The sequence below is a fragment of the Neopsephotus bourkii genome, unplaced genomic scaffold (genome assembly GCF_033783945.1).
Source record: "Neopsephotus bourkii isolate Nb327-2 ecotype Australia unplaced genomic scaffold, CSIRO-AGI_Nbou_v1 NB_1630, whole genome shotgun sequence".
NCBI lineage: Eukaryota > Metazoa > Chordata > Aves > Psittaciformes > Psittacidae > Neopsephotus > Neopsephotus bourkii.
The window spans coordinates 1,586,299-1,607,579 of NW_026902105.1; the positions used below are offsets into that span (position 1 = coordinate 1,586,299).

Below are 21,281 nucleotides of genomic sequence, written 5' to 3' on the forward strand. Positions count from 1 at the left end.
CAGATGTACCATTAAATGCTGTTCTTCTGTCACTGTGGATTCATACATTGAAGTGGTTTAATGTTATTTTTTACCACATTTTCATAGAACTAACATTTCTTCGAGCATAAAATGTTTTTTAGGCAGACAATGGTATAAAAAAAGATGAACGTGTGTAAACAAAAGTTACGACCTCAGTTATGTTTATTAAAAGGCAGAGATGTTGCTAGATTTTCGGAAAGTGCACCCTGTATTTTACTGACTTGGATCAAGTTTGCTGTAGTTCCAAATAGAGTAGGATTTCTATGCAAAATTTTGAGTAATCTTTACTACAACTCAAAACACATTCCTGACAGTTGCAGTGTTTCAAGCAGTGCTGAAGAGAACACTCTGCTTGGGAACTGCAAGTCTTTTGAGCTCTGAGTAGGGGTCTGCATTCATATTCTATCTGCTCTGAAGTTCTAGTCATAATGAAGATCTTTCAAAGGACCTTATGGACTAAATGGACTGTTCATTGCTTCACTTAATAGAAGGAAAGGGAAAGAACACAAACTATTATAATTTTGATCTGATTGACAGCACATCACATTTGTAAATTTTTATGGACCTATGGCCTAAGTCTGGGAATACTAAAGCTAAGGTGGCTCGTGGAATTTTAATGCTATTCCTTGTGTGTATTTATTACAATATGTTTCTCAGTTGCATGCAGTTTTTCCCTTTGCCTCATTCCATATTCTAGGAATGAAACAAGTGATTTAAACTATGTATTTATTTTACCCTTAATGTGGGATCTCCCTCCCTGTTCACTACTTTCCATACAAGTTGTTTTTGGACTCATTTGCTTTATGCTGTTGTCTTCTGCACCAGGTAGGCTCCACTCAGTAGCGAGAGTAGTAGAGTGAGATTGCTCACTGGACATACCAAATTAAAATTGAGCAGCCTCAACAAGATCTACTCAGAATGATTAATCTTGATATTGCAGCTATTTAGAGAATTGGTAAACATTTTGTAGAAAAACAGCTTGCTACATTTGATCAATACACTCTCAGTGAAATTCCAGCAAACTGTCAGATCAACTCTGATTGTTTTTTAAATCTCCAAAAGGATCACTCATGGCTAATATACATAATAAATCAATAGTATTAACTTATAAGTGGAAGTCTTATCTAAATTTAAGGTGCAAATTAAAAAGAAAAATGGAGCAAGTAAAATACATTTTCAAGCTTCGAAGTGTGATCATATAATTCACTTTGCAAACTATGCAAAAATATTTGTACTAAAAGTTTAAATTGGAAGCTCCATGTAGATCATATTACGGGTATAGTGATATGTTACAGTGAAGTTGTATGGTAGAATATCAGACCATATATTGTTGTCTTGAAGGATATTCTTTCCTTTGTACATGGTGGTATTACTCATTTACTGCAGTATTATGGTGACCAAACGGCTGAGGACAAATTACTGGCATTTAGCAAAAGTTCTTGAATTGCCCTTTCTCCCTTATATCTGCCTTGCTTGTTCTTTCTGATTTATGCATGCAAAAGGGGAAAAAACCTATCCCAACATCCGTTGTCTTTAACTAAATGTTCAAGAACAGAATATGGAAAATACAGTTACATAAACAGCATTTGATAGTTACAAATTCATAATAGAATATAAAATTTGTTTCTTTAGAATGATGGACTGTATTTTGTCCATAGATGACAGCCTTAGAGTAGGTGATACTTAGTGAATTTGTTAAATGGCAACAAAGGTGAAGAATTTTACTATTTGACTATTATGATTTAAGAGGAAACCATGTTCTGAGGATTGTTAAAGTCAAGAGATATTTCCAGTGTGCAAAATTGCCAGGATATTGTCTTTTGTTATAATTTTCAATTTTGTAGTAATGTGTTTTTCTTAAGTATAAAATGCTGTAACATACTAAGCTTCATAGATTTTTGCCAAGTAGTCAGTGGGGTCTTACTGAGTTATGTGTGGTTTTGCTAGGCAGGGAGTAGAAACAGCCTGAGAGGGAAACTTTTCTTACAAATACTGGCAGAGTTATTCCTATTTTTGTCATACCATTTTTCTTCTTTTGAATAAAGAGTACTAAAAATAATTATTATATAGTAACTGTTATGCTCAGAAATACTTAAAAATGCAAAAGGCCTTGCACTTACATTAGCTCTTCTAATAAAATCAGAAGTGGATTTTCAAAATACTGAGACTGATCTCTTGAAAAACTTCAGCCAACAGGAGAAGTAGAAATCCTTCCAGTTTTACATTTAACAAGTAGTAACCAGTGGAATAAAATTAAGTGGATTAAAAACAATGCAAGATATAACTTTAGCTCATTATCTGAAGTTTTAAAACTTTATTAGCATGCAGACTTGCACCTTCTTTTTTTGTTTTCAAGAAGTTTTGGTGTGAGGATTTTTAGGTTTTTTAACTTTTTAACTTATCTCCATGAAAATTATCCAAGTGTGCAATTTATAATTGGTGAACTTGTTTTGCCTCTGGTTTCAGAGCAGGGTGGAGTATGTGTCATACCACTTAGTGTCTGGTTGCTGGCAATATTTGGAGAGATGGCTACTGCTGTCTGAAATAGTCACTGCTTCAGAGTGGCTGGAAAGATTCTAACCCAAGCAATTTTAAAAGATAACATAAGTAATTATTTAATTATTATGACTGTTGCAACCTCACTAAGAATTTAAACTCTTAAATGTTGGATTACCCGATGACAAAGCTCTTTACCTTGCATATGAGTATGTATATAGACACACAAGCTCCTTCTTTTGTGTTATTTTGTGCCTTTGAGAACAGTAGCTCAATTAAATTTCTGGAAGCCCTGCTTCATGAGGACAAGTATAGCTGAAATTATCCTTTGGTTTCTTGACCAAAAATATCGGGCGGGGGGGGGGGAGGAAGAGAGAGGGGTTGCAAACATGTATGATTTGGATATGTGCCTGTGTCCTATTAATTTTCTAGAGACTCTTTGCCAGCAAAGTGTCAACACCAGTTAATGTTATATTACTCAATCAATCAGATGGACATTATTAGTTGATCTTCCGGTGTTACATGGAAAAGACTCGGGAAAACTCAGAAATTTGTAGCTGGGAATTTGAAGGTTACCAGTACATATCAGAGTGCTGCAGACACAAAATATTTTAAAGGATAACTAAAAGAACTTTTTGCAACAGCCAGTTATTGTTTCTCTGTAGGTTGCTCTGTGTACAAAATCAAAAAGTGCACTAAAAAGTTTATGTCCTTTAAGGAAAAATTCTGTCAAAAGAGTGTATGACCTGCTCATTGTAAGCCTTGAAACTTCAAAAGAAAATCCAAGATGAATTAAGAAGGTTTTTATAAAATCCCAGCACTGTACCTCTGAAGAAAGAACTGTAGCATGTACTTTGAGACTTCATCACACATTCTCACGCACAAAATCAAGTACTGTTTTGTATCAAATGTAGATTGACAACAGTGTTTTTCTGCATCTGTTCTGCCCACATAAGAAGCCAGCTTCATAGAGTAGATATGTCCTGAGGCTTAAAGTTCTTATAAATATGAGAATTTCCATTTTTTATAATGGCAAGTTGGGTATGGTATCCAGCTGTGGATCTGCTTATATATTGTTTGCAGTTTTCTCTGAGCTTGTTTTATACAGTATATTGCAGTGTGTTGTCATACAAAATCTGTGATTAATGCTTATTTACAAAAACTTGTGTAAATATCTTAGATCTGAGTCAAACAATGTACAAGTTAAACAGTGTGTTTCTGAATATTGGAATGACATATGCCAGGAGACAATTGAGTTTGATAGTGGATATTCTTCCAAAAATGGAACAGTTTCATATGCTGTGTGTGATCGTTATTTTAATACTATTTAAATGCATAATTCTTGCATTGTTAATATATCATAAAGTTTTAATATTTTCCTTTTTCTTGAGGCAGTACCTATACATATGAAATGTACTATAAATTACCTTTGTTGACTTGTCAAAATAGATATTAGTAAATTTTTACACGACCGTATTATTGGTTATGGTTTTGAGCTACATACCATATGTCTAGAGAAAGCACAGATTATTTTTATCACTGTCATTATACTGTAACTGATGTTAATTATTTTAGTTGCAATGTAGTTGCTTATCAGAACACCATAAATGGTGAGAAGTTCATTTTTGCTGCATTCTCAATCTCAGTGGAGGACTTTTATTTCTCTTCACCCCTTTAAGGAAAGCTTCATCTTAGAAAAGGTTGGTGTTGGTTTTTTTTTCTTTTAGGTGCAACTTCTGTATGAACTGGCTGAGATCACAACTAAAGTTTGGAATAAAATTCAGAGGAAAGGAATTCTCTATCAGTCATCTGTGTATACTGAAACCATGACAGGACCTGCTCCTCCTAGCTCTCCAGTTAAAAGCAGTGTTGGTACTGCTCCACCAGATACCAGCACGTACAGCCCATCAGCTGATATTGGGACCACTACAGAGGTAGGCTTTCATAAAAAAATGTAAGAATTTAGATATGCATCTTCAAATGCAAGCAAGATTGGCCCCTTAGTTTTACGTATTTCTGCTTCTCTAATTTACAGCACTGCATAAGTGCCTGAAGAAATCTGGTATCTGATCTTAATCTCTGTGTGCGCCTAAGACTGTAAAATACTGTTTTGAGGCATAGGAAGGTGTTCTGCTTCTCTGACATGCCAAGGAAAGAAGGCTGATTTTTTTTTCAGCATCAGTACAGTGTTAAACTTTATCCCTGAGTATCATTAGCTGTGAGTCACCAGGTAGATGATACATAGTGGAATATGGGGGTCATAGGAGGCTGTGCAACTGAGTAGGCCTAGTATTTGTGATATTCTTAGTATCCCTGTCAGGCTTACTCGTTAGAATAATGAGTTGGCCTTGTTTGTGCTCCAGGAGAGAGACAAAAATGTGTAAGATGAATTGAGTTTGTATCAGTGGTGTGTCATACATTCGCAATGCTTCATTCTTAACATGAAGCTATTAAAATGCAGGGAGACTGCTCTGAGAGACTGGGCTTCATTTTTAGGATAAACATAGCAATTCTGGGGGCACCTCATAGAAGACTTCTGGAAGACAGGCAAATACACAGCAGTTTGAACACTGAGTGCAATTACATCTTCAACAACATTTGGCCAGGATTGCTTTCACCCTGTGTATGGTTTATATTAATTCCTGGGTTTGGAGAAAATTAAATGGTGATTGCTAATGCTTACTTTTTATATGCATCACGCACACACACACACAGAGGGGTAACTGTCACTAAAAGGTATTTGAGCTAAAGTTTTTAAGTTGTTTCATTAAAATGTTTCTAGGTTATGTAGATAACATTGGGCTTGATGTGTTCTATGTGTATGTGATCTCAATTCTGAAAAATTTTACCATGGATACAGAATTGAAGGTAGGCAATAATAGAAAACAATATGGTCACAAAAATAGTGGTTTTCCACCTACTCACATCAAATCCCTTTTTCATTAATTCAGAAACCACCAGTTTTATAAATAACGATTTGGTTTTGACCCTCTATATAGACAGCACTATTTGGAGTACATGCTGTACTTGGAGCATTGTTTGAAAGTGATTCAGTAATTGTTTTAATCCATATGTTACCAAGACTATTTTGGTAATATAGCTCCAAGTTTAGCATTCATATCCTACCCCTTTGCAAAAAACATTTATTTAATTTTCTTCCCATTCTCAACAAATGTTCTGCACTGGCTATCTAACTTTTCTCCTGCACTAAATGAAGTTTAGTGAATTAGCCATCAAAGGGCAATGTTAGGATTTGCATTCAGTCTTCTCCACTCTAAAACTAACACCATAATTTCTATTTTCTTCAAATAGAAAGTTATATTAAAACACATGGCATTAATATGGGATTTTTTTTCACAACAAGAGGCTTAGAGTTGACATAGCACTTCACAACTGAGATTTGAAAACTGGTCTGAAGGAAATGTATCATTGTGCTTAGACAGGATAAATAAATTTAAAAATTGACCATGGTCTGAGGATGTTATTAAAGTCATGGAAGGAGGAAGAAAGTACAAGCAGGAGAAAATGTTTGCATGAAGCCGTAGTTCATATGACTGAAAGACTGAGGAATAGAACTCCTGTCCATTATCACCATTCAGAGCCCTCAGCCTAAAGTGTTCTGTCTGTGCTTAGGAAGGCAGTCCAGAAGGAAGAGCCAGCACAAGGGATGTATAAGTGCACAGACAGAAAAGCATAATGAGGCAGGTGTAAATTGCTTAATGGAGACAGTGAGGTAGGAGAATGTATGCATGGACAGATATTTGAGATTGTGAGAAGTTCTTTGTCAGGAATTGAAAATAAGGATTAAAAGGGTAATTTTTATATTGTCAGGAAAAGATTCACAGGGTTGTTGAAGTAGGAGGCTAGTATTTTTGGCTTGGCAGCTGAGAAAAATTTTATTCCATTTCTGGTTAACTGGATGGTAGTATTAGTTGTATTGAGGTGATTGAAATAAAAACAATATGTAGGGTGCACAAGGGCTTTAATTAACAGTATAAAAAATAAAAGAGAAATGCGAAGGTTTTGAATTACCATGACTAAAAAAAAACCCACACTTGGAGAGATTCATTGTCATGGGAAGAGTTTAGATTCCTGTAAGATTACAAGCTAAAAAATGCTGTGTTTGAATTTATGGGTACTATCATATTTATGAATTTGTGAGTCAGTGTTTACACTTTAAGACCACCTTTGATGTCGGTGTTGAAAAAGCTTAACTGGTACTGTATGGTGAAAAAGAAGGGTTATCCAGTGGAGGATTCACCTAAATGATTTGATTGTTAAGGGACATCCAGTGTTGTCTTGACCTAGTGCTTTCTTATTATTAAAGACAGGTTTAAAACAAAACAAATTTTTAAAAAATATTATCCCTTCAGTCTTAGAACTAATTTTATGTCAAGGTACCAGTTTGAGTGAGGTGAGTCACCTAGTTGGATGACCAAGTTAATACATAGTGGTGCATGGAAGCAGAGGATGACTGTAAAAAGGCATGATTTCAGTGAACACTAGAGGGGAAAGAAGGCGAAGCCAACTGAGAAGAATAGAACAGCATTCTACCATTTTCCTGGGTCTCATTTATCACTTTCTGTGGTTTTGCTGCTAGTTGGAACTAGACCACTCCTTTCCCTTCTCACAGGCTCTGAATTTCATCAAGGGAGCAATAAAAGCAGATGAGGCAGTTACAGTGCAGGCACTTACTGGCCAAGAGACCTAACACCAACAAAACCTTGGTTGATTGCTGTCTTGATACTGACAGGGCTGAAAACAACTTGCAAATCCTCAGTGAAAGAGAAAAATACTTTAAATCTCTTGAAATACTGTGTATTTTATGTCTTTACACTCTCTAAAATGGTAGTACTGATTACTTATATATATTTTGGTTTTTAGAAATTTGAAGGTACCTAATGTCGACCTAATGTTTCCCGCAAAGAAGTCAGTGGGAGCAAATCCACATTCATGTTGTTTGATTTGGAAAATACCATCCTCTATTTTTAAACTAAAATTTGTTTTCAGACTGTTGTAACAATAATTTTTTAACTTAAAGAAATAGAAGAAGTGATGTATAAAAATGGAGTACATCAGCCACAGTCAGCCTTGCAGCTGTATATTTTATAGTCATTACTGCTGAGCAGCAATGAAGTATATAAAGCGATTAATAATATTTATTTCTGCCATTTTGACTTGTGGAGGTTTTTCAGAAGTTTATCAGCGTCTGCATTTTGTTTATGTGTTCCTGTATTTTTAAATCTTGAAGTCTGTCGAGCAACAATACTTTGCTGTGATAGGTGCATTTTTTCCTGAGTTTAGAGATTTTTACAGTTAATATGTTATTTTGTGTGGTGGGAGACAAATGATTATTTTTAAAGCTTCTTTCAGCTTTGGTGGGCTTGCTATAAATGAACTGGAAGAAAGCAAACTCTCACAGATGTTTGTATTAAACAGTTAAAAAAGTAATTTGTTTACGTGATCTATAGATGATTTATATTTTAAGCTCTGTGTAATTCTTTTCATGCTGTCAAGTTGACAGTGAGCACCACAGGCCTGTGTGTGGGTAAAGCTACCTAGCTTACTGAATTTTAGTCTGGGTGGTGATAAGAAAGGGAAACATGAGTGAGAAGTTGAAGTGCTGGAGGGCTGCAAACAGTTAATCATTTTTACCATCCTTCCTTGGAACAGCAAAAGCAAAGGTAGTACAGACTACAACAGGCCACTTGTTACTGTTTACTTAAGCACAAACAGTGGTAGAAGTGTTTAGTCCTTGGGGAAGCTCAGTGATTGAGCAAGAAGGCAGAAGTTATTTTGATAAGGCATAGCATTAGTGTGGCCAAACTGTGATCATCCCTGAGCTGTAGGCAGGCCAAGGATGAAGGCCTCATATGTTTGGATCTTCCTGATGAACAAAGATAAATTCTGCTAAGAAAATAAACTCTGTATATTGGTCAATTTGCAACAATTGGTGAAAGAATTAAATTGTATATTTTAGGACTTGGCATGAGAAGTTGTGGGAAAATAGTTCAGGGTTTCTGACTCTGGCTTGATTTTTCTGCAGATCTGGAAACAGAGCAGAAAATTAACGCATAAACATATTTAACAATACCATGCTGGGTGCTGAAAATCCAAAATGAAAATTGAAACTGCATGAGAAACAAGAGCACAGTCTCTTCTCGCTTCAGTTTCTTAGTTTTGCACTGCAAAAAATTTCTAAGAATTTGACCTTGCTAAAAAAAAAAAAAAAAAAAAAAGGAAAAAACATCAGCTACTGCAGACCATTCGTTTTTCAGCCCCTGCGACTCTGCCCAGTGGTTCTGGTTACAGTACCATGAACAGAAGGCTAAGAAGAAATGCAGTTGCTTCATTTTTCAGCTCCCAAAGGATAGCCATATAGCAATATTTGCCTCTGGAGGAGCATCTGCAGTGCTTCTGCCACTGAGAAACAGAATGGTCCAATTGCACAGTTTACATATGTTTGAATGACAGAAAAATATCAGAGAGTATGTTCACATTGAACTGCTGAAGGAGGGGGAGGGTGGAGCCAGTAATGCAGGAACCACTGCTGGGGACATGGTGTTGAGCAGCTGGGGATGTCTGTTGATAAGCTCTGCAGCTGGCACACTGTGAAGAAGAGGTTATCGCTGAAAGCCTCAGCTTACTGCAATTAGAGCTATGCTGTCAAGCTGGCTAGCAGTAGTGCACACAAGTTGAGACCCTGGCAAGGACTTGCAGGCTCTGTGGTAGAACAGCTTCCGAAACCCTGGCAATTGCAGGTCCAGGTGTCTGACCCCCAGCTTGCTCTGCGTCTGTTTGTGTACAGAGGTTCACAAATTCCTTAATTTCTGGTAACGTTGTTCTACATCAACATCCTCCTTTGACTTTGAAATTCAAGGACTGCTTTTATTTTTCAAGTTCACTTCCAGAAATACATGCATGCAGAGGCCTTACTTGTGCATTGACTAATGGAGTTTTGTTCTACAGCCGTGCAGTTGTGTGCTACACATTTTGAATATGATATAATAAAGCCACCTCTCATGCTACTTAAATTAAAATGTGAGAAACATCTGCAAATCAGACAAGCATCAGCATCGCAAGCATCATTGGAATGAAGCCAGTGAATGCTTAGCTTCAGCAGCAGTAACAGAAACTGCAAGCATGTTGGCCACTTTTCCTCACCTGTGAATTTTTTGGTTAAAGCATATCAGATATTCATTATGTATTTAGAAAAGGAGGAAGCAGTTTCTAATGATACATCTGCGCCTGTACTGGTAGCTCTGGGTTTTTGTAAACTTTGTAGATTTAATAAGCTTGGAAGTTGGTAGGGAACCACACTCCCTAAAATTCAAGATTTGCTCCTTTTAAATTTGATTGCACATTCCTGGGTTAGTTTGCTTTTTACATATGCCTGGGATTATGCTAGGTACATGCAGTTCTTCAAGAATCTCACAAATACTGTTATAAGTAACCTTGTGCCAAAACTGTCAACTGGAAGATTCTCTGAGAGCCATAGTACAACATTTAATATCTTCAGAAAACTAATCTTAAAGGAAAGTGTGGGAAAATTACACTGTCAGTTTTCTACAGAACAAAGTTATCTGTGTGCTCAAACCACTAAACAAGAACAGCTCTCTATGGAAAAAAAAAAGTTAACAAAATGCATAAAACATCTGAAGACATTAAATTGTGAAAATAAAAGAAACCAATTATAAAATTCAAAACTTGCCATGGTGGCAGTGCATATTTGCTCTTAACCATACCCTTTCATTTACCATTGTTGTCTTCTTTTTTTAACTATCAGAAATGTAGAGACCTGCCAAACTTTTAGAACAAAGTCAGTTTTCATACAGAAAGCATTTTGGAGCATGTCCAGTGGGAGAGTGAGGGTGTGTGTGGAAGGCAAGGAGAAAACTGACTATGCTTCCCACCCCCTCCATCACAGTTTGTGAGATACAGTTTGGCAAATTAAGTGTCTGAAGTGTTGTCTGAAGTACAGAAAGAACTTGAAAAATACTCCAGCTGTAAAAAAAAAAAAAAAAAAGAGGAGGACACCACAGGGTACTTTAATATAAAATAATAGTAAATAATAGTAAATAATTTATTAGGCTTAAATAAAATAGGTTGCTAACAGAATTTCTGTACTCACATTCTCTAGTCGACAGCAGAATGACTCAAGTATTGTCAGATTTTAAACTTTGCTACTGAAAGTAAGCTTTTCTGGGATATCTGAAGTTCCAGCAAGTGCATTGTAATTTCTTGCCTGATAGGTTAAAACAGATTCAGTCAAACTGCTATGCTTTCTGTGTAGTTCTGATTCCAGGATGCTTTCCACAGACATTGTCTCAGTCATGAGATAAATCTCAAAAGTCCTGAACATGTTCATCATAATTTACAATTCCTAATCCTCCTCACCTTCAATGAAAGTTAAGATTTTGGGTGATTGTTGATCTGTAAATCTTAGGAACAACTTGGCCTTAACGGATCCAAGTAACAATACCCTGGTCCTTTCCTTTTGTGCTTGAATAATGAAAATTTTCAACACTTGGTGGAGTTGCAAGTGAAGATGCTGGTGGATTTTTAATGGCTTCTGATTGATATTAGTGACATATGTGTCCATTGCATTCAGTTTAATAGGCTGTAAACACTAGGAACCGATGAGCAATGTCCATTGCATTCAGTTTAATAGGCTGTAAACACTAGGAGCCGATGAGCAATTACATGTTTGCATCATTCCTTTCCTATTTGGAGGCAGCAGATTCCAGCTAAGGAGCAGGACGAAGTCCCATTGCTGATAATATTTCAGTTGTGCCATCAAGAACTATCAGAACATGCCTGCAGGGCTTTGGTAAGCCACTGTAACGGGATTTTCAGTTAAGCTTTCATTTGTCATGATCCTTTCCTGAAAACATTAATCTTTGTGTCATCTTTGTTGAGTCCTGAATGTTTTAGGGAATGAACAGAGATAATAGATGGTACAGAAGAGCATCACAAGTGACAATAACCTTTTTTAGGTGATTGTGGCATTTAGACATAAGAAAAAAGGAGTGGTGAAAAGGAATACTCTTTCTTTCTTCAGCTGTTACATTTGTTTCATAGGGTGATTCTCTTCAGGGTGGTGATGATTCTCCATGCTCAGACTCCATTACACTGGAACAAACAACAAGTAATATCGGAGTCTCGAGTGGACGTGTCAGCCTATGGATGCAGTGGATGTTGCCAAAAATTACTATAAAATTGTTTGCTCCTGATCCTAGAAATAATGGCACAGGTATTTAGCATTTTTTTTTCTATAGTATATACTATTTTAAAGTCCATACATTATTTTACAACACAGTATTAACTATTCGGAACATTTCTTCACAATATTAAATACTGAAATGCAAAAATAATGGGTTAGATCTATTTTTAAACTAGAGCAACAAGCTGTAGTTAGGTTACTACATGTAATCTGAATTCAGTACTGTTCTTCGGCATGAACTTCCCCTTTGTGGAAAAATCATTATATTAAATTGGAGATAAGTTGGTTGCTTTACTTGAGTGCTGTCTTTATTGCCCTAGAAGCAATCATATTTTATTTTTTATTTGATTTAGTAGTGTTTTGTTTATGTCCATGCATAGACATGTAGTTTTTTATTGATAATTTCAAATATAAATTTAACATAACCATCATATTATAATCCTTAAAGTCACAGGAAGTTTAATATGGAGTTCGAGTAGAAATTTCTGCTTTTGTGTTGAAACAAGAAATATGTGCGGTACAAAGCTTCTCTTTTTTCTTCGCTATTAGAATTGGATTGTCATCCGTACAACAGTTTTTTGAAAGGAACTCAGATACTGTAAATTTACTGCAGGACTTGAAATTATGTTGGGTTTTTTTTTTTCGTTAGGAAACGCTGTTGCTTAGCAATTAACATTGTTACTCATAGAAATATGAATAAATAAGGAGAATAATGATTTAAAGTAATTTTCAGAGAGATGTACATGAACCTTTGATTTTAAAAAACTAATTCTTGAGGCAAATGTCAAATATTGTTAGAGTAAGTATCTTGGCAAATATGTCTTTATGAATTTTCAGGAATTACGCTATGAACACCTGAACTAAACCCTCCGAGTTTCTACACTTTTGTAAAAAATGATTTTGATTCTAGGGTGGGTTTTTTTCTCCTAGCAGTGTGACACTTGATTCAAAAAAATAGATTAAAACCAGTCAAGTTTCAGATTAATCATTTTGTTATTTGTCTATTGCAGAAGTTTGTGTTGTCAGTGAAGTAGAAGATCTCAGTGCCTCAGTGGATATGCAGGATGTCTATACCAAAATCAAATGTAAAATAGAAAGCTTCAATATTGACCATTACAGAAACAGGTAATTTCTGGAAGTTATTCTGCTTTTATTTCAGGTTGGAAGAAAGAAGGCAGCAGGTGTTTTGGTTGGTTTGGGGTTTTTTTCTTTATCCTTTTTAATTGTTTTCTTGAATTGAAGGTAACTGTTCAATTTCAGTGAAATTATTTTAATCTTTTAAGTAATAAAAGTCAGAATTGCATTTTCTCAGAGTTATATCTGATTCCAAAGAAAACCACAGCAATCAGTACGAATCCAGACAGTGGTTTTTCACACTTACTGCTCTGTTGGTCTGTTAGACAAAAAAAAAAAAAAAAAGTAATTAATTTTCGCCAAACTTTCGAATGGGAAATTCCTTAAATATTTTTTCATGATGTGTTAAAAAAAGTGCCAACATTTAATGACTTATAGCACCATATTCTACACTGTTAGACGTAAAAGAAGTTCCTAAAAAACTGAGCTGTTCCTTTGCTGTGGCTTAGCAACACTGTAACACAGGGAACTACACTGATTATCTGTGACACAGGGCAGTGTTATCCAACGTGTTCTAGCAAGAGCTAGTGTCTGCAAGGTCTTATTGGACAGCTGTTGTTCCCTATATATAGTAGGAAGGAAACATAGTATCAGTTTAGCAAAGTTATAAGCATTTCTGAGACTTTTCTTTTGTATCATCTGCCTGAAAAAAAGACATAAATTTTGAATTCCTGTTCTTTTGCCCAATGCAGTTATTGTTTGTACACATTCTATTTTGTAATATTTTATAATCAGGATTTGTACTTTATTTTAAAAAATCTTTTTAAAATCAAGTCGTGATGCTTTAAAATGCTTTGGAATCCCAGTAGTTGCATGCTCTTAAGAAGCTGCTTTGTCCACAGATTTTATGGAAAGCTTGAGGGAAGGTACTCCATTCCCAGGAGCCGAAAGTTCCCTTAGAAATGTTTTCAGCTTGTGGGTGTACTTGTTTGCTAAAGTTATATTGAGGCTTTAAAATAAAAAAAAAACCCAAACAAACCAATCAAGCAAAAACTTATTCTACTTGACAATATTGTTACAGTTGTCATTTATATTTTGTAGTATCTTCAGAATACCTTTCTCTGTCTTTAAATCTTTGTAGTCTAAAACCAAAAGCAGAGAATAGATAAGGTGAACGTTCTGTCTTCCAGGCCAGGGGGAGACTGGCAGTCAGGACATTTTGAAGGAATATTCCTACAATGCAGAGAAAAGCTTTTGGTGAGATTTCTTTAGTAAACTAAGGTGCTTACCTTGAATAACTCTTTTTCAGCAACACATTTTTCTTTATTCATATGTTAAAAAGAATGATTACAAGAATTGTAGTTCAAAGCACTTTTTAATACTTAATAGCTATTTTTTTCTAAATAATGCAGTGATTTGTAACATATATTAATGTAGCTTTTCTTTCAGTTTTTTAATTCTTGTAATCATTCTCCTCCTCGTTCTAATGAAGTTATCTGCTGAAAATCCAGGTGTAAGTCCCTTTTCTGTATTCAGGATTTTACTATACTTTTATTCTCATGGTCTGAATCTCCAACCGCTGGCCGATACCCAGCCCAACCCAAGCAGCAGTCTAGCCCTTCTGGGTAGCTCCCCCAGTTTATATACTGGCCATGACATGCTGTGGTATGGAATACCCCTTTGGCTAGTTTGGATCAGCTGTCCTGTCTCTGCTTCCTTCCGGCTTCCCCTCCTCCCTGGCAGAGTCCTTGGTCAGACTAAACATTACTGAGCAACAACTGAAATCATCGGTGTTATCAGTGCTGTTCCCAGGCTGAAAGTCAAAACCACAGCACTGCACCAGCTACTAAGAAGGGGAAAAATGACTGCTACTGCTGAACCCAGGACAGTATGGCAAAGGCTTTAGCTTCCAGTTATATAGAACCATGCAAGTTCAATGTATTTCAATTGTTTTTTCTTTTTGTCTTTCCCTCTTCCATGCCTTGTTCATTACCTCAAGTCTTGGGGAAGATTCTTGGTCTCTGGGGCAATATGGAGGTGTGTTCCTTTCCTGTACTGACAAGCTGAACAGACGTACTTTGTTGGTTCGACCCATCAGCAAGCAGGACCCTTTCAGTAACTTCTCTGGCTTCTTTCCCTCTGTAAGAATCTTTAAAAAAATTTTTTTACTACAGAACTTCCACTAATAAATACCAGTTGGATTAAAAACCCAAATCCACACAAAACAAAAAACCTCAACAACAAAAAAGCTCAAATGGCTTTAGTTTCTTGTAATCTCTTTTTGATGGTACAGAATACACATATTGCTTATACTGATTGTATTAGTTGTGTTACTTCCCTCTTAGTCTTTAGTAATAGTTGTTTTAGTAGGTTCAGGAATGAAGGTTGATGTTTCACCACCTGGCATGTAGCAGCAGCCCACTGCAGTCAATGGGATTCATTTACATTACAAGTGAGCACATAGAGTAATGTTTGAAAACCAAATATGTAACAGCCACTAATGAGTACCACATTGTTCCTGTAATTTGGATATCTACTTAGGGATTTTAGTACTTTGTATTACTGCAGTATTCCTTTATGCAACCTTTTAAAATAACTTCTATAATTCTGTAATGTAACAATTTTATATTTGAGTTAGTCTTTTGAATGCTTGGAACATTAGTCGCTGATTCAGAATATCTCACACATTTAACCTCTTTTTTCTTGCCTGTTTATCCTTGAAAGACTTTATGTGTTATGACATTGGACTATTTAGCTTCACAAATGCATGGCTGTATAGAATCACTTTATGTTAGTGGAAGTTCTGTGTGGTCTGATTTATTTTCATCAAGAATAGTGATTGGTAATACTTTCTCCTTATTCTGTTTGTTTCAGTTCTTACAGGAAATTAACTTACCAATTTGTTTTAATTTACTTAATCATAAAAGCTTCTAGTTATTCAGCATTTAAGCTCTGTATCCTGTTTATTTAAGAGAAGATATTGTTCTATTTAAAAGTTTAAATAATATTAAATTATTTTAAATCAAATTTTAAATGCTGAAAGAAGCGACTACTTGCAAAATGTAGTTGCTTTAATTTGTGCTCACATGATTATAGCTAGTATTTAAACAAACTTACGGAATTCTATCAAAATGTTTATTACAGTGTTAAAATAATGGTTTTCTTAGTGTTTATTTTTGCATTTTTACTCAGTAACAATGTATTGCTGAAAGACTTTCAAACATAATATGAAAACTGTACTATGCATCTTCTGAGAGCTAAGCATACAATTGTCACATTTAGCTGGGAAATATGTCTTGAAGTAATCTGCTGTTTCTAAAGTACAGTACAGTGTAGCTTTATTTAAGTGATGTACTTTAGCATGTGGTACTGCTGTTCTCTTTAAATAATCAGAGGGGACGAGGGCAAAATCAGCTCAATTCTTAGAGTACTCAGTTGACTATGGGTCATTTTTACACCCATTTTTAGATGGAGCAAAGGTACCTCAGCATCCAAGAGTTATTTTAGCACCATTTGCATATATGGAAGGAATAATGCAAGAGACTAAGAATCTACTTTTGAAATGTCTAAAGTGAAGGAGAAATCAAAATACATATCTGTGTGAAAAATTAACAGAAAAAATGGGTAAACGTTGACCCTTGAATATGTGGGGGTTTTGGCTGATTAGATTTGAGTTGCATATAACATAAATTAGCAGAAAAAAATGTTCAGCAAATCAGTTTTAGCTGACACAGTACAGTGAAGTGTGGATGCACTGTGGACAAATTGTTCCTTCAGAAAAATGAAAGACAATGGAAAACTATTAGAAAATATAGAACCAGAAACAACTAACAGGATATGATTAGCGATGGATGTTATATGTGTACATTTTTGCAGCAGTTGTTTGTTTTTGTTTTTCCCCTTGAAACAGACAACTGCAAAGCTTTTAGATGGCTCACACCAGCAACATGGATTTCTTTCTCTCACTTACACCAAAGCTGTGACAAAAAATGTCCGGCACAAACTGATATCAAGAAATGAACGAAGAACATTCCATAAACTATCAGAAGGTCACACTGACGGTTCTCCTCACTTCCTCCATGAGATCCTTCTCTCTGCTCAGGCCTTTGATGTGGTCCTCTGTTTTCCTTTGCTTAATGCGATTGCAAGCATTTTTCAAGCCAGGTTGCCAAGGAGTCAAAAAGAGAAAAGAAAATCACCAGGCCAGCCTATGAGGACTCATGCTCTAACCTCCCGCAACTTGCCTCTGATTTACATTAACACTGGTGTAATAAGAGTCTTCTTTCCCAAAAATGAGGAAGATCGTCACACTGCTGAAGGTACAGTATTTATATTAGAGATTTTTTGCTGTTCAGTATCGCAGACATGTACTCTGAGTTAAATCACTGTTGCTGGGGCCTTCAGTTGTAAGAGCAGAGTTAGGAAACATCCAACATTCATGCTACTTCTCCACAGACATGCTGAAAAGTTTGTTTGTTGCTTTCCCAGTACCTATATGGTGAAGAATTGTGGAAAGTGAACCCAATTTTGCAGTGGTGATTCTTGTGTTAATCTCATTATGCTGATACCAGCTCAGTCTTCCATAGGCGCCTGTTGCAGCAATGGAGTTTAATCAGGGAGCCTTAGCTCTTGTGGGAATTGGCACCTAGAAAACCATGCAGTAGTGAAGCAGGTTGATGTTCTAGTTCAGTTTGGAGAATGTTATTAAAGTGTACCTTATGGACTGATGCCCAAAAGATGGTAATGTTTCTCATTTATTTAGTAAATTTTAATTGAACAGTTCAGACTTTATGCAAGAGGCTTTCAGGTGTTTAGAGGTGTGGATAGCATCAGCTGTTCTTGCAAAGAGCAGTAAGTAGCTACTTGATGTATGGTAGTACTTTTCTCTGTAATAAATTGTTTTCCATTCATGCGTAAAATATATTTACATCCCTGTTGAAATATTTGTATATGAATAAAGAGATTCTGATGTTAAAATTCCAGCATGTAACAGCTAGCAGGAATGTGATTGCTCCCATTGCCAGCAGTTCTAGAGAAAAGTTTTACTGGTATCATGATATGTTTACATAAGTCCTGTAGGTATGGGTGGTTGGTGGGGTTTTTTACCATTATATACAATAGCACACAATATAATCCTAAGAGTATAGTCTTTAGATTTTTCTCATAACCTAATTGCAAGAAGTGCAGACAGGGAGAATTTACATAGATAATTTTTTTTGCCAGCATCCTCTACAATTTTCCAACTGGGAATCATGAAAACACAGGAAAATAAAATTAGACTAGCTGTGTTGGCAAGAAAGAATTATGATTCTGGTTGGAAGGGAGTGCTGGGGCGTGCTGTCAAGGCTTATTTATTTTTTTTAGGTATATTTTTGTAGCTTTGTAGCTGTATACTTCGTTACCAGAAATGATAAAAAAACTTTGTCCTGTTGCTATCCCTTGCTTGAAAATGCAAGCAACAAACAGAATTGCAAGCAAAGAACAGAAATGCTACTGTGGGAACAAAATGGGTAAGCATGGAGATAGGAAGAAAAACTATGTATGCTTTTGAAGAATAAAGCTAAAGATTAGCTTTACTAAATAAGTAAGAAATCCATCAGACCTCTTCCACTGGAAAAATCTGAAATATGATCACTATGAAAATTAGTACCATTCTCCTTTTATTTCTTTGTTCACTCTAAATTTTCCAAAACTCTGCTTCTGAATGTGAAATTAATAGTTTTTCTCTTCTACTGCTTATTGTCTTCAAGAACAATAGAAATTAGAAACAATAATAAGGAATAAGAGCTGAATATGACCCATGTTACTGGTGTACTAGATTAGAAACTCATTACATGTTGTGGAGATACATCCCCAACATCATCATTCATCATTTACTCATTAAGAGGGGTTTTTAATCCATTAAGATTTGGGTGTTTCAAGTTGTGATCACTTCAGTAAAAGTAGAAAAACACTGACCTCAGTTTCTTTTCTTGTCAATGTTCTGCTGTTTGTACCTTGTACCTAGTGATAGCTACTGCAGCTGTCCTCACCCTCCCCAAAATGCACGTAATTGTAACTTTTGGGGTAGAGTTAAAAAAAAAAAAAGGCAAATCTGTTCTTTATTCGTGCCATGCTGTACCAGACTTGCACAGTTAACAGTGGTACATATACACTATGAAATAAGCAACATCATGGTTTTTATGCTGAGGAATTTACATTTGCACAAGCATGAATATACCCACACACTTTTATAACCTTTTAGTTCCATGTGTTTTTGCACCAGCATGAGATTAGCATTTCTTTTTGTAATGGATTTGAGGGCTCCCTTCTGTCCTAGGCAATAAGCAATGCTGCTTTCCATCACAGTTTGATTTGTTAATACATTAGGTAGTGTTTCGAGCTCTGGCCAACAGCCCACACTTAGTAATGAAGTAAAGGCAACAAAATATATAAAAGCAATATATAACAAATAGAAACAAGAATTGCTGCTTAGCAGAACCCTGTAAATAAAAACCATAAATTGCAAAAAACTGATAAGAAGTGGTAAAGACAGGGAAAATCCACATCTGGCTGTTTTGAGGACAATAGGAACTTTTTTTAGTATGTACTAGGAGTAAAGTATCAGGAGTCACTAGAAAGGCCATGATAAATTTGATGATAGTGAAAAAGGCGGCATACTGAATGGTATATGCCCTGCATTTGTTGAAGTGATAAATTCTTGTCACATGAACATGACTCTACTTTGAAGTCTGTCATAACATATGGTCTGTAACATCCTCCTTGCTTATGGTTGAAGAGTGTCAAATCAGTCAGAGTAGCTTGTGCTCAGAGATCTTAGTCTTCTGCAGGTTTTTAACAGCTGAAGGTATATCTAGTAAAATGAAAAGTGTGATGTTCAAGTAAAATGAAGAGAGGTAGTGTTATTACTCTCCCCCACAGAATGTAAAGGGCTGTAAACTGTACCTCTTATAGGGTACAGTTTACAAAGTATTACTTATTTCTTGCATAATACCAAATAATGGCTTTATGGAAAATTATTTTGTTCAACACATCTGATTTCCATTCTCCATTATGGTTTCAATTCAATGCAAGGATTTGATAATCTTAGACTTTTGTAAGGAGTCTGACATTGTGTCTCATGGTATTCTAATTTAAATACATCCCCTTACAATGTCTTTGGAAATGTTAAATGAATTTAAAATGGCTAGCTAGTAGTCTAAAAGAAAACTCCAAACCAACTCAAGTTGTCAATTGGGAATAATAAGTGAAATTGGTATTTAATAATCTGAAAGTAAATGTAAAACCATTGCTGTTAATGTCAACGTATGTTGCAAAGAATTTCCTGAGGAAAATAGTGTTAAGTACTCAATAGGCCATGCATCTGAATCACTGTACTTAAATCACTGCTTGCAGAAAATATACTAAATCTTGTAAAGCTGAGTGTTATATATCAAGGAAACAATTTATGTTTAAAACTATATCCTCAGGCTGGAGAGACTATCCTGGGAAACAGTGGCTGGAAACATCTCAGCAGTCACAGTGGAAATAGTGAAAGGAAATAAGGGAGGTAGCTGTGCTTCTGCATATTGCAGCTGTAATACCATGTCCATTTTGCTTTTTGTTATAAAAATGGGTATCGATAAAACTGGAGAGGGTGCTGAAAAGCACCAAAAATCTTAATCAGGTGCTGGAGAAGCTATACAAGAAAGGATTAAAAGAGCATAGTGTGTTCGTCTCAGCAAAAAAGAAGACCGAGATGAGTGGGTAAAAACAAGTTAGATTGTGAACATTATTACTCTTTGGTCTGTTAGTTTTTCTAGATTGCACTTATATTGTGTAGTGTAGACTTTTTTCCCCCTCCAGTTTTTACACATTTATAATGACTGTGATTGTGTTTACTACATTATTCCCAGATTTTGAAAAAGTAATGGAAGAAGTCATGGGTTAATATATGGAGATCAGAATTCATAATCCTAAATCATGATTTAGATTACCACTTGTTAGAAATTAGCTGAAAATATTATCATGAAAATATCATTTCTGGTCTGAGTTAATTTTTTGACCTTACAGGAAGAACCACACACAAAAGAACCATATCCTAAAACCTTTACATAATAGAGACTCTGATAAGTAGTCTTACGTTTATTTGGCTTTGCTAAGTGTCAGAGACACATTAAAATTCTCAGCCTAAGATCTATTTTAAGAACCAGTTCTCAGAATTAGACATCTGCCACCTAATTAAGTTGCAGTTACAATCTGAAGTATATTTGGTAACTTTACTCCTTTTTCTTATGTATCAGGGAAAAAAAAAAACAACACCATAACAAAACATCATGTGCAGTGGCAGGAATTCTAACACTTACTATAATGCCTTGCCCATATTTTAGATCTAAAAGTTGAAAATGCAGGTTCTGATTTGGTCACAAACAGGATGTTGTTGTCAGCTTAACTTTTCTACCTTAGTTCTGGTAAGCAAACCATCTAT

The 21,281-nt window shown here is 35.5% G+C and overlaps 1 protein-coding gene across 11 annotated transcripts in view; it reads left to right on the forward strand.

Annotated features, from left to right (window-relative positions):
* Positions 1-21,281, forward strand: part of VPS13B (vacuolar protein sorting 13 homolog B) — a 436,747-nt gene that overhangs the window by 227,422 nt on the left and 188,044 nt on the right. For 8 of the 11 annotated variants that reach the window (XM_061373222.1, XM_061373223.1, XM_061373227.1 and 5 more), the window contains 5 exons: positions 4,245-4,451; positions 11,599-11,770; positions 12,751-12,865; positions 14,814-14,955; positions 16,725-17,133. In XM_061373222.1, coding sequence (XP_061229206.1) covers positions 4,245-4,451; positions 11,599-11,770; positions 12,751-12,865; positions 14,814-14,955; positions 16,725-17,133 — 1,045 coding nt within the window. Of the gene's footprint in view, positions 1-4,244; positions 4,452-11,598; positions 11,771-12,750; positions 12,866-14,004; positions 14,072-14,813; positions 14,956-16,724; positions 17,134-21,281 lie in introns of those variants that run through there. The other 3 variants (XM_061373228.1, XM_061373229.1, XR_009728432.1) reach the window with 2 other exon arrangements.